At 43.5% G+C, this 14,275-nt stretch overlaps 1 protein-coding gene across 3 annotated transcripts in view; it reads left to right on the top strand.

Moving 5' to 3' along the window:
- Positions 1 to 14,275, top strand: part of PKP2 (plakophilin 2) — a 101,833-nt gene that overhangs the window by 21,104 nt on the left and 66,454 nt on the right. For all 3 annotated transcript variants that reach the window (XM_056797380.1, XM_001363606.4, XM_056797378.1), the window contains exons 2-3: positions 11,189 to 11,301; positions 11,660 to 12,348. In XM_056797380.1, the coding sequence (XP_056653358.1) occupies positions 11,293 to 11,301; positions 11,660 to 12,348 (698 nt within the window). In that variant the 5' untranslated portion in view covers positions 11,189 to 11,292. The remainder of the gene's footprint in view (positions 1 to 11,188; positions 11,302 to 11,659; positions 12,349 to 14,275) is intronic.

Here is a 14,275-nt window from a genome sequence, read left to right as displayed (position 1 = left end):
CCCCAGAATGGCGCCCTGCCGCCATTGTGGCGGCACTGTGGCCCCCACCGTGAGCGGGCAGGGCCAGAAGGGCTCAGCGCCCTGCTTTCCGGTGTAAAGTGGGCCCTGAGCCTGAGAAATCCAGCCCCATATTCATGGGTTCTGAAGTCTTGCAAAGTTGTGTTATTGAGGTCACCGTAGAAATTGTTTGCTCTCTGCCCCTTCACTGCGCCTCAGTTCAGACGAGTTTTCCCCTGAGCACGGATTTGTCAGCTGGGTGACCAACTCAATCCGCCGGGCTCCTTTGCTTCCAGTTCTTTGCCGAGGCACAGAATGCTGCTTGCACGCCTTCTGGGCTCCTCGGGGGCTTCCCTCTGCCTTTGGCCGATTGGAAGGCTGCCCCGTAGTGGCATTGCCCGGTCCGGTGACAGGAGAGCGCTGAATTGCTGTGCAGAATGGTCAGGCCAATCCCGCCAAGTAACCAGTCCGGAGGGAGTGCTCCTTGTGTCCCGGGGCCACAGAGAGAGCTCCATCCGTGCTGCTGTGCCTGGGGTCCGCCATTATTTCCAGCCACCGCACCGTGTTCTCTTTTGTCAACCCATGCGGGGGTGGAACTTGAGAGTCATTTTCATTTGTATTCTCTGATCCTGAAAGCTTTGGGACGCCTTTTCACGGAAACGCTCACATCCTTTGACTACCTGTGTCAGGACGGATGTGCTTATCCGGTCCCAGACCGACCTGCGTATTACTTCCCGCCTCTCTGGGTGACCGGATCCATGTCAGAGAAATTCTGACAACATTGATTTTTATTTGACAGTTTATGTTTATCTGCTGGGATGGCCCAGAGGTCTCCCCTCCTCCTTAGTGATGAAGCCATTTCCCTTCCTCCTCAGCTCCCTTTCAGTTGGGTGGCCTTCGGAGCTTTGTTCTCCCCGGAGCCCCTGGCTCTTCTTTATGGCTGAGTCACCCTATTCTCCCCTGACCACATCGTGATCCTTTTCCCAGGCTCCAAGAACGTTTCCCATCTGTTGTCATCCCTCGGAAGAACGTCCTCCAGATCCCCTCATCTCAGGAGTCTTACTTGGCGATGCCATTCGAGCACGGGGTCTCCCAGTTGAAGGGTTCGGGGGGTATTGAGAGAGAGTTTCTGCACAACATGGTCCACCTCACAAGGGATGGTGTGGCCCGAGCTTGAAACGCTTCAGTCCTGGAGAACCCCCTGCACCCAGAGACACCCCTCCCCCTCTTGTGTTCTCATCATTAGACTCTGCTCCTGTTCTGCCTTCTGGGGACCAGTGGACCAGGCTGATGCTTCCCCTTGAAGTAGTTAGTCCCCCAGCCTCCTTCTGCAGGCTGATCGTTCCCAGTGCCACTAGCCAGTCCTCTTGGGGTACAAACTTGAGACCTTTCGCCGTCCTATTCCCTGATGGACACCGTGACTGGCCCCCAGGACAGAATATGGTACCCCACATTGTCACCTCATTTCTTGTGGACGTGATGCTTCTCTGAAGGAAGCCTAAAGTCACGTTCGCGTCCTTGGCTCTTGCCATTCTGCTCTCTGACATCCTGGAATCCTTTTCAGATGAGGGGCCGTCCAGACACGCTTCCCCTGTCTTGTCCTTGGGAAGTGCATTTAATTTGTTTTAAGTGACTCGTAGAAGCAAATCTTGAAATTGTTTTCTGACATTTTACACTTCAGATTCCCTCCCTTCCTTTCTCTGCCCCGACCCGCCTGTAGTGATCGTTTGACAGAGCTTTGTGCCACCGCGTGGAGCTGAGTTTTGGACACTGCGTAACACTTTATCTTCTTATTCCATTTCATTCGGTCCACCTTGACTCAGGCCTGCCCTGCTCAGGATCTTCATTGCATTCTGATTGTGTCATCCAGTGGGACGTGGCCCTTTGTGCCATCTTCACACTGGCCAAGAGCGTCAAGTACGCCTTTCCTCAGATCAGCAACCCTGGGAAGTGGCCCGGAAATACTGCTTATATGGGGAGAGAGCTGAGCACGTTCCGCTCTTGAGCGTTCTCCTTTACTGATTCCAGGCGTGGCAACCGGCAAGGGCCACAAAACGGGCTTTGTCCCGAGGGTTTTATTACTCAGAATCGGATCCTGCTCCCGCGTTAAATTCTTGAAATGCTCTTTAACCTCCTCAAGGCTCATTTAAAACATGCATCTGGCTTACTTTATTCCCAAACTTAGGTGTAAAATAATTAATGCAATTGGTTGTAACTGCCTTCAAACCCAGTAGTCAGTGTGCATAGGGATAATGATAACACCCCCACACTTCTATAGTGCTTGCAGAGAGAACTCTCCCCCCAGCCCCCTTTTGAAACCCTTTACAATATTACTATCCCGAATCGCAACTGTACATCCGAAATATTTATATGACTCATCAGTGGTTACATAGAACCCAGCACATACAGACTACTAGACTGGCTGACATGGTAAGCGTGTGAGAGTCACAAAATAAACCTGGAGCTCCGGAGCAAACGTATTTAGCTTTTTCTGCAGTGTCCCACCAGGCTTCAGAGCTGTTGTTGTTTTTACACCAAGAAAATCCATCACATTTTGGTTAGGACTGAAGATTTTTTATCTTTTTTTTTCTTTTTAAAATAAAATTTAATTTGTTCCATTAGATGTTTCCCAGTTACCTGCAGAAATGAGTAAGCTTCATTAAACATTTTTTGAGTATGAAAATTCCAGCCCCTACCCCTTGAGAAGGCATATAATCAATATGATATCGATCATAGATGTGAAATCATGCAAAATATATTTCCGTATTAGCCATGTTGCAAAAGAAAACATACATATGCCCCAAAGAAGAAAGCCATAAAGAAAATGAAGGAAGGATGCTTCAGTCTATACTTGGTGTGTATCAGTTCTCTTTCTGGAGGGAGATAGCATTTTTCTTTTTTTTTTCCTTTTAGACATTATTTTATTTGGTCATTTTCAAACATTATTCATTGGAAACAAAGATCATTTTCTTTTCCTCCCCCCCTCCTCCCACCACCCTTCCCATAGCCAATGTGCTATTCCACTGGGTATCACATGTGTTCTTGATTCAAACCCATTTCCCTGTTGTTGGTATTTGCACTAGAGTGTTCATTTAGTCTCTCCTCAGTCATAATCCCCTCCACCCCTGTAGTCAAGCAGTTGTTTTTCCTCGGTGTTTTTACTCCCACAGTTTATCCTCTGCTTGCGGATAGTGTTTTTTAGATCCTTGCAGATTGTTCATGATCACTGCATTGCCACTAATGGAGAAGTTCATTACATTCAATTGTGCCACAGTGTATCAGTCTCTGTGTACAATGTTTTCCTGGTTCTGCTCCTCTCACTCTGCATCACTTCCTGGAGGTTGTTCCAGTCTCCATGGAATTCCTCCACTTTATCATTCCTTTGAGCTGTAACAGTTAAAATTTAGGAATATGGGGAGACTGAGGCAGGTAGAAATTAGTTTCTCTCTGCAAGGTTTATTAAAGATTAAGGATTAAAGAATATACAAGTAAGAAACATGTGCCTAGGCCAGAGGCCTAGACAAAATAACCTCACATCATGGAAGAGACGCGTCTGCTCCGAAACGGAAGTCCAAAAAGAGACCCAAAAACCTTTGCCACCAGCTTAAATCCTTCCTCGATCTTGGTCCACCTCCGAATTCCCGTGAGATTACAAAGCATTTTGGGGAAGTGGAGCAAAGGCTTGTGGGGATTGTAGTCCTGTATTCGAGTCTATTTTTTACAGAGCACAATAGTATTCCATCACCAACAGATACTACAATGTGTTCAGCCATTCCCCAATCGAAGGGCATCCCCTTATTTTCCAATTTTTGGCCACCACAAAGAGTGCAGCTATGAATATTCTTGTACAAGTCTTTTTCCTTATGATCTCTTTGGGGTACAAACCCAGCAGTGCTATGGCTGGATCAAAGGGCAGACAGTCTTTTAGTGCCCTTTGGGCATAGCTCCAAATTGCCCTCCAGAATGGTTGGATCAAGTCACAACTCCACCAACAATGCATTAATGTCTGACTTTGCCACGTCCCCTCCAGAATTTGTTACTTTCCTCTGCTGTCATGTTAGCCAATCTGCTAGGTGTGGAGTGATACCTCAGAGTTGTTTTGATTTGCATCTCTCTGATTATCAGAGATTTAGAGCACTTTTTTCATGTGCTTATTAATAGTTTTGATTTCTTTGGCTGAGAACTGCCTGTTCATGTCCCTTGCCCATTTATCAATTGGAGAATGGCTTGATTTTTGGTAAGGGAGATAGCATTTTTCATCATGAGTCCTGTCTTGGATCATTGCTTGGTGAGAATAGCTAAGTTTTTCACAGTCAATCATCCTTTGCATACAATGTTTTCCTGGTTCTGCTCACTTCACTTTGTATCAGTTCATATAAGTCTCCCAGACTTTTTGAAAGCATCCTCTTCATCAATTGTTAAACCACAATAATATTCCATTATAATCCTACAGCAGAGCTTTTTCAGCCATCCCCCAATAGATGGACATTCTCTCAATTTCCAATTCGTTGCCACCACAAAAAGAGCTGCTATAAAAAATATTGTACCAAGAGGTTCATTTTTCTTTTTCTTTGATCTTGTTGAGATACAGACCTAATCGTGCTGTGGAAAAGGATATGCACAATTTGATAGACTTTTGGGCATAGTTCCAAATTATTCTCTAGAAAGGTTGGGCTAGTTCACAACCCCATCAGCAGTGCATCTCCTCTAGCAGTTGCCATTTTCCTTTTCTGTCATGTTAGCCAATGTAATAGATGTGAGTTAGTATCTCAGAGTTGCTTTAACTTGCATTTCTTTAATTAATTGGGACTTAAAGCATTTTGATGTGACTTGATCGCTTTGATTGCTTCTTTGATTTTTAAATTTTATTTTTTATTATCATGCAAAACCCACTTCCATATTGACCATTGTTGTAAGAGCAAACTCATCCAAAAGTAAAACCCTAAAAATAAAACTGTAAATACCCTGATGTGAAGGCTGGTCTGCTTTGATCCGCATCCATCCGACGCCAACAGTTCTGCCTCTGGAGGTGGAGAACATTCCCCATCAGAGGCTTTCAGGCTTTTCCAAGATCATTGCATTGCTGAGAGGGTAATGAGTTCCTGCTCCATTAACTGGAATTTTAGAAGTGAGCAAACATTGGATTATCAGATATGACTGCTTCTGTATTTGTGTGCTTGATGTGTTTCCCTACAGCCTCTCTATTTCTTAAGCAGTAGAACATTCTGTTGGTCACTACTTTGTGGTCAGGTTCTTCTCGGCCCCCTCCTTTCTCACGATTTCCTTTGAAATTGGAGACCTTTCCCTCCAGCTGAATTTTACAAAGTGGATCTCGTTCTGTGAAGCAATCTTTTGGTGGTTTGATTGATAGGACGCGGACTATTTACATAGGCGTGACATTTTCATTATATCCGGTTGGCCTCACCGTAAGCAATGACTATTTCTGCAGTTACTTTGATCTGGCTTATCTGTGTAAAAAGACTTGTAATTGGGTTCCTATAATTCCCACGTGGGTCTTGTCTGAAGAATCTGAGATTCTCTGAAATGATTCTAAATGGAACCTCTCTACGTCATTCCAATGGGTTTTGTTGGTGAGGTACAGAAATGCTGATGCTGCAGCCTGGCTGAAGTTGTCAGTTGTTTCAGCGACTTCTTCGCCCACCCTCTGGGGACCTTTCGCCACGCCCTGCAGAAAGCAGATTGGTGTTTTCCTCTTGGCCTCGGCTTATTCCTTCCATTTCTTTTCCCTGTTGTTACAGCTAGGATTTCTAGCGCTACACGGAGTGGTAACGGCGATCTCTGGTGTTCCTGGAAAGTTCTCCAATTGAATCTCCACTTGAGATTGGGTTGCTGACCTTTGTTGTTAGATCCAGACTGCTCATTCTAGGAAGGGAAGACCCTCTTCTTCTCACCCCGGATGAGAATCGACTATTTTTAACAGTAAGAACATGCTTGTTCATGTGGTCCACTATGGTTTTCCCAATAGTGAATCCGACCGGCATTCTTGGAGAAAACTGAGCTGGTGAAAGTGTCCAATTTCACCCCCGGCTACAATCTTATTTGACATTTTAAAATCTGTTTTGACTCTCTGGTTTCTGTAGCAAGACAGTATCAGAAAGGAGTCTGGTTGGGCCCCTCCGTTCCTTAGTTTTTGCAGGAAGCTTTGGCCTCATTTGAGGAGGTTTCCATTGCGTTTTGCAGGGAAGGGAGGTAAGATGTTGTGCTCCTTGTTCCATGCTGCTAATTATCTTCTCTCTTTTCGAATCATCCTGTAGCTCCTTGCAGTAGCTCAAATAAATATACTTTCTCGGTTTCTCTGGATTCATATTTGCCTCTTTACCAGAATTCCTTGACAGTCTAGGATCCATTAATGCTCACCTTTCTCCTGTGGACTATGCTTGCTTTTTTTGGGGGTGGGGGGGGAGAGTTCTTCTTGGTCCTATGCTTAGCTCTTTTGCCTTTGGGAAGATTTGATTCCAAGGTCTCTTATTTGTAGTTTCGCATTAAGCATCGTTACGCATTTTTCACTCACTAGGTGCCAGGTCCTGTCCTAAATGTTAGCAAAACAATATTAAGAGAAAAAAAGCTTCCCCTCTGATGGAGAAAACGAGCACAGAACAAGCCGAAAAGCAGAGAGGAAAACTGCAGGAAGGGACAAGAGGAGAAGCTACCCTGTTGGGGATTGGGGGAGCATCTCAGAGAAAGCCCAAGAACCAGCAGTGGAACTCAGAAGTGATGAAGACAACAAGGCTGGCCTGGGAATTTTGGTAATGGGAGGTTCTGGGTGGAAGCAGCCAATCAGAGGAAGGGGCTTTCAGGGTTGCAGAGTACTTCCAGTGTGAGAAATCCAAAGACGAAATGAATTTCCAAGATGAGGAGGCTTCTGTGATATGGGAGAAAAAATCCAGAGAGTTTGAAAGCCTAGAGAAGAAGGAAAGGAGAGATGGTGGAGCTGCTGGGACTTCTGGGATCCTGATCTTCGCCGCGGGACCTCTGCATTTTCCTTTCCAGAGAATCGTTGAATCCTTTCTGTCATTTCTTTGCCTTCTGGTTGTGACAGTTTTCATTGAGGATTTCTTAAAATATACTGGTGAGGTGTGGTGGTGGGGGTTGTTGTTTTTTAAATTATGGTCCTCAGGGCTTCAAATGATACCAACTTCTCTCGGTGGCCCGCACACATTCTCTTCTATTTTTTTCAGTCTTTGGACTTTTCTCTAACCTTTTTTGCCATCCTCAGGTTGTTGATTCTTGTCTGAGATACTCAAGTTTTAAAGGACTCTGTGTCTTGGGCGAGGCATATCACTTCTTCTGCTCAGCCATTCTTTTCTCCTTCCATTCCTTTCTCAAGAGCTTCATTTCTTCCCGGTCTTCATTGGGGAGAGTCCATTTTTTTCTTTGAATCTTTGCTTGCAGCTTTTATGGAATGGGATTTGCCGCCATTTTGGTCCTGGTTGGGGTTTGGCTTTATTTTTTATTTCCTCATCTCTCCAGCGTTAGTCTCGGAATCCCGGTTTCTGAGTGAGGTATTCAGCTCTGTTCTGCCTGCCCTCATTCTCCTGGGCTCCTGCTGAGGGGCTCTTTCCACCCAGGTCTTTCAGGTTCAGTGCTGGATTTTTAAGGCACTTTCTCGTGTCTGAGAACAGTGTTAGGGAACTTGTAGGCCTGGACCGTGGCCCAGGCTGAGGGCTGCGACCTGGGATTTGCCGACTACTCTGCGGCTTTTTCTAGGAAGCCTTGCGCTCGCTTCGTGATTCTGGACACAGTCTTGCAGGTTATACGTACTGCTGGCTATCTGTCTGGACATAGTGAGAGACTTCCTGTCTTAGCTGGTAAACCCTCAGCTACGTTTACGTAGTGACTTTATGGAAAGTCACTATCGTTTATTTAGTCAGTGGTGGTTTTTAAAACAATATAAATATAAAAGAATATAAAGAAAACAAATTAAAAACAGTAAGGGCTAAGCAATGGGGATTAAGTGACTTGCCCAGAGGCACAGAGCAGGAAAGTATCTGAGGCCAGATTTGAACCTGGGACCTCCTGTCTCTAGGCCTGGCTCTCTAGCCACTGAGCCACCCAGCTGCCCCTGTCACTATAGTTTCTGATTGAATCTGATCTCATAGGAACTAAGGGGTTTTTACTTCCTAACTTCGCAGAAATTCCCATTCCATTCTTGTTTTTACTAAGTATGCCTAACATAGAACATGTGGCCATAAAAGCATTCACTGGCTGTAGCTCACCACTGGGGTAAATGCGTCTCACTTCTAATTTTGTTCCCCAAAGTTGCTTACACACTGAGCTCTTCTAACTAGACTGATGTTTGTTTATGGAGAAGACTGTTTCGCTATATTCGCCATCTACCAGAGCGCTGTGTTGCTAAAGGGGCTGAGAGGGAAGAGAGGAGAAAAGCTCCTGCCCTCAGAGGGCTTCCGGGCTGCTGAGAGAGACCAGATTTTGCCACAGGAAAAACTCTTTCTTCCCTTAGCCGCATCCTTCCTACAGCTCCCTCCCTCCCATGTGTGCTCAGCTCAGGGACCCGAGCCTCCACCCTGCCCTAGGACTAGGAGCCTTCATCTCTTGCCTCGGGGTATTTCTGTGGCTGTCACTATGCCTGGAATGCTCTCCTTCCTGGCTTACCTCCTGGCTTCCTTCCTTCACGTGCCAGCTACAACCCCGCCTTCCATACTTCGCGAGCCCTTTCACGCTGGCACTGTCCCCCTCCGATTTCTTTCCTCTTTGCCGTCCTGTGTAGATGTGATTGGCACAGATTTGTTTGCATGTTACTTCCCCCTGCAAGCAAGGACTGCTTCTTGTCTCTTTTCATATACCCGGCACTTAATAATGCTCATGGACTGACAGGACCCATCAGTAACCGATGGCAAAGTATATTCGCATGGGTGAAAAACAAGTCACAGAAACAGCAGGGAATTTCATTAAAGAGGTACCACAACAGCCAAAGCATTCCTTAGGAGAAAACGAATAGCTCTTGAACATGGTCATCAACCAGATCAGTGCACTGAGTGTGCGACTGAAAGATCCAGAAAACCAAAAAACTGTAAAGAACCAATTAAACGCCAAAGGAGAAATCCCAGAAACCAGTGAATAGATGAACAAAATCAAACGAAAAAAGAAACATAATTAATAAATAAAACAAGGAGCTCGTTTTCTAGGTCTTTTTGAGAGAGCATTTGGCCATTGGTTTAGAAATCATACCCATGAAGAAATAAAATATGTTATTAGAAAACATTTTGCCCAACTAGATGCCAATAAAATAAAACATAAAATGGATGACTATAAAAAGGCAAAATGCCCATATTAGAGAATAATAAGTAGAGGAAATTGCATGTCATAAATGATTAAAAAGAAAAAGTTGAACCTGATGAATTCAGAAGCAGATGCTAATGAACATGAAACAGTATTTGCCTTTTTGATTATATCAAACTGAAAAACTTTTGCACAAATAAAAGTAATCTAGCTAAAACAAAAGTGGAAATGATTGATGGGAAAAATCTTTGTAGCAAGTTTTTTTTTTCCCTGATAAAGCTTCAAGATATATGAGAAGCTGATTGAAATTTTAACACAAGGGTCCCTCCCTAATGATAAAACAACGGTGAGAGCAAACAATGTTCCAAATCATTGATAATCCGAAATGTGAAAATCAAATCAACCCTGAGTTTCCAGCCTCCCACCCAGAAGATTAGCAGCGGCGACCCTTTGAAAGCACTAGGGGAAAACAGAGACACGGATGCCTTCTAGATGGAGGTATGAATTGGTCCAGCCAGTTTAGAAAACAACTTTGCGTTATGCCTTCAGAGCCCCTAAATTGGCATGCTGTTTGACCTAGCAGTAACACTTCTAGGTCAATAGCCCAAAGAGATCAAAGAAAGAGGAAAGAGAACGTAGATACAAAAATGTTTATAACTGCGTTTTTGTCATGAAAAAGAATTGGAAATAAGGACGTGCCCATTCGTTGAAGCTCCTGGGATTCCTTCAAGCCCCGGCTAAAATACTTCTTACAGGAACAAGTTTGGTTTGAGCTAATTTCTGTTTGATGTGACCTCCCTAGTAGACTGGGAGGTCTCCAAGAGCCCCACACTTAGCACAGTGCTTATCGCATAGTTGGTGCTTAATAAATGTTTATTGACTGAATGACTCAGTGGGATATGGTTTCATGGTAAGAACTTGTCATTGGGATGGCTTTAGAGAAACCTGGGAAGAGCTGTATGAACTGCTAGGAAGTGAGCGAAGCTGGCAAAAACTTGATGTATCCATTTCATGTATTTATACGTTTACGTGTACCTTTAGAAATTGATAATTGACAATTAGGTTTTTAAAAACATAAAGCAAAGACTGCCAAAACGCCGTAACGCTAAACACTTTGAAAGATGTCAGAAGTCCAATAAGAGCATTTCCCAGCCTAACTCTGGGAGTCGGACGAGGAAGCGTGCTTTCTGCTTCCTGATTCAGGTGGCCTCCAGAAGCAGAACTAGACGGATATTTTTGGAAAAGGCCAATGCAGGATCTTTTTTTTTTCTTTTATTTGACTGCATATAAATTATGAGAGTTTCTTCTTTTACTGTTTGGAATGGTGGGGGAGGGTACATGTGAGGAACAGGAATAAGTGTTTGCTAATTGAAAAAATTAAGTAAAAATGAAAATAAACCAACGCATCTTATTCTCATGGAGGGTGCCTCGCCCTAACATTACTGGGCATGTCATCATGAGATATTTGTTCTGCACTTGGGCTCAGGAAGCCCCAGGCTTGAATTCTGCCTCTGAAACTTACTAGCAGAGTAACCCTGTGATAGTAAAGTAAATAAAGTAAGCCTCAGTTTCTTTTTCTATGGAGTGGGAATAACTATAACTCAGGCTTACACCAAAGTGTTGGGAGAAGCAAGTGAGATAGTGTATGGAAATTGTTTTACAAACCTTAAGTTATTAGTGTGATCATTGGAATTTACCTTTTCAACCTAAAACTGCTCTCCCTCATTTTTCTAATTACAGTGAGTTAATTTGTTCCGAGGGTTTCCTAATCCCCCTCGAGATATTCTGGATCTCCTGAGCTATTAGAGAACCAGCCTCAAGGTTCTCTAGTCCAAGCTTTTTTACATCCCTCCTGCCCGTCCTGGGGGCTCTTATAGAGCTGACAGTATTCATCTGGTAACGGTCTGAATTCCTTTGTTTTTGTCTGTAGGAAGTCTGCCTCGAACCAGCAGTGTTCCAGAGTATGTCTACAACCTGAACTTAGTTGAAAATCATCTCTCTCTGGGGCGTTCTCCTGTTACCCAAACATATAACATGTTAAAGGTGAGGAATTTATAGAAGAAAACTCTATTTAACAGATTTTCAGTGGGGGACTTAGATTTTTTTCTTCTGTTCTGCTTTCCTAGGCACAACCAGTTCCTAGTTGAATTATGGGGAAATTAACTTTGTGTGAGCAGCGGGAGAAACGGGAAGCTGCAAATAGTACATCCTGTTCAATGGGGGGGGGGAGTCTGTTGGCTAGTCTTTGCCTAGGAAGGCACTCATCTCTCTTTTTGATGTGGCTCTTCTTGGTCTTTTCCTTATTTGTTGCTTGCTTCACAATCCCTGGAGTAGATCTGATGTTGGGTTTTTAAAAAGTAGATACACGCCTTTAAAAAAATGTTGTGTCTCTTCTGTTCAGGCAGGCTCAACATCTGCTTATGAGAATTACTTGAAAAGAGAGGCAACACAATATAGTTCACAAAAGTCAGTGGAAGAGAGGTCCCAAAGGCAGCCCCTGAGGAGACTGGAGATTTCACCTTCAAGTAGTCCTGAGAGAGTTCATTATGCACATAGTGACCACCATTACATCCAGAAAACCCAGGCAGGACACAGCTTGAGGTCTCGTGAGAGCCAGAGATCCACCATCCTCATCCCACCAAGATACGCTCGCTCAGAAATCGTCGAATTCCACCGTCATGGTACCACGGGCAGGCAATATTCCGATGCTCACCGTAGGCAGTATCAGTACGGATCAGTCAGTGACACAGTTTTTGATAGCTTCCCGGCCAGTCCAGCAGTTCTCACATACCCCAGGCCGGGGACCAGTCGAAGTATGGGGAACCTCTTGGAGAAAGAAAACTATCTGACTTCAGGGCTCTCTTCAAGACAAGTCAGACCAATGGTGATGTCTCTACAGCAAGGCCACCAGAACAAGCAGTCTCTTCGTTCTTCCTGGCATCAGAATTCTTTCCAAAGCTCTCATGCTCTGAGAGATGTCAGTGCAGGAACCAGTGGGAAACAAACTCATATGACGATTGGCCAGGCAGCGACAGGAGGCGGCGGGAATTTACTAGCCGAGAGAGCTGTTTTCAGTGATTCCCAACTTGGGTAAGTCTGTCTCTCGAATCTGTCATTTACAATCAGTATGAGAACATTCTGTTCCAGAACCTGTTGACATGTGAGCTGGCATTTCTCAGGCTGAAAGGAGATAAGGGATTCAAATAATGCACATTTAGCCATTTGCCTGATTGGCGAGCCAGCCAAGCTGCCCTGACATGTTTCTGCTTTTCAAGCTTCCGTAGCTTGAGCTTTTTAGGTGACATTCAGGGAACCTTGTCCAAATTAAATGTTGACTGATGCAGTATGTATCACAGCACAGGATAAAGACCAGATCTGAGAGAAGGGGATGTTTTAAAGAAACAAAAAGGGGAATTTCAGAGTCCACTGTGATACACATTCTTTTGTGATTTTTTACCATCGTTTTTGGAAGAAAAGAAAGAAGCTTATCTTCTTAAGGTAGAGAAATTTAGAGGGAGAGATCTCAAATAATATCAGGAGCTGCTTAGATAATAAAAAAAAATTGAAAACAAAGGGACAGTAAATAATTTATGTTTACTTATTTATTTGTTTTTGGATGGCTGGCAAATTGATCCTGAAGTCAGCTTTTAGTAAATATTTTCTGCTCTTCTCTACCAATTATGTCTTTCTAGGTCTTATGGTTTCAGTTTGGAAACTAGCTATTTCTCAGTTTAACTAGTTTTGTTTTAAGTTAGGAATTAAGACATTATGCCAATATTTTCTGTAATCAGTTCTATTCTTTATGGTGAATACCATTTGATTTAATATGTGTTATGTGCCAAGCTTTAGGAATACCCAGATTAAAAAAAAAAAAAAACCTTTTAAAAACAATTGCAAGCCTTTTGGAATGTATAGTAGAATTTGAATCATGATGCCCAAATAACTATAATACAAGTTAAAAAATTATTTGGCACAAAGGATAAGATGAAAAAGAACACTCATTTACTAAACACCTACTATGTGCCAGGCACTTGATTCTCACAAGACTGGGAAGAGGTGCTGTTATTATTTCCATTTTGTAACTGAGGAAACTGAAGCAGACAGAGATTAAGTGACTTGCCCAGGGTGATACAGCTAGTGAATATCTGAGACCAGGTTGAATTTAGGTCTTCCTCTCTTTAGGCCCAGTATTCTATCTAGTTGCTTCAGAGAGAAGTCTGAGTGACCTGAAATATTTAAGGTGGGAGCAAACACTTATATCTGGTGTAAAAACAATTGAAATTCTTGAGAGACTGTCTCTCTTAATTTTAAATTAATTTATTAACTGTCAAATGATTCTCTCAATGATCAAAAGATCTCCTTTGGCCCTGATCCCTCTATACAATCTTGGGAGCTTGTTATTCAGCTCTTCTGTTTAACATCGCAAGATATCTCCAGTTGGCAAATAGCTAATAGATGGTCCATCAAACTCTCAACCCTTCCCCACACCGTGGGTGATGGATGTCACCTTAGGTAGGAAGAGAATCATTGTCTCCCTCAACTACTAACCAAATTTTGTTAAAAGGAAAACATTCTTCTTGGTAGAAAAATCTAAGTTCAATGCTTTGAGTGGAATGAGAGGCAGAAGGACCCACTGATCAGAGATTTATTTATAACTGCTGTGCTTGATTAGCAATTTAGATACTAACTAGTGGCTACTTCAAGGAAACAGGAGAAGCAGAACTTTGATTATCCTCAGGTTAATGTGAATTTTTATGTCTTTCATTAAGGTGTATTTTCTGTCAACACTTGATGTTTGTGGAATGAATGAAGGAATAGGTGTGGAGCCTACGGTTGCGGAGCGTTATGAGGCATATATCTTAAATAGGACGGGTTTGCTTGCTCTGTGTGATTTGGGAAGCAGGAAAAGGAAGATTCTGAAACGATAAGGACAAAACTCCACAGAGCAGACAGAGGATTGAGAATGGAATCGTGCTGCCAAGCTGTGTTCCTTTTTCCAAGTTTTTTCCTCCCCACT

The sequence above is a fragment of the Monodelphis domestica genome, chromosome 5 (genome assembly GCF_027887165.1).
Source record: "Monodelphis domestica isolate mMonDom1 chromosome 5, mMonDom1.pri, whole genome shotgun sequence".
In the NCBI taxonomy this organism is placed as follows: domain Eukaryota; kingdom Metazoa; phylum Chordata; class Mammalia; order Didelphimorphia; family Didelphidae; genus Monodelphis; species Monodelphis domestica.
This window is presented reverse-complemented; position numbering and strand designations above follow the sequence as displayed.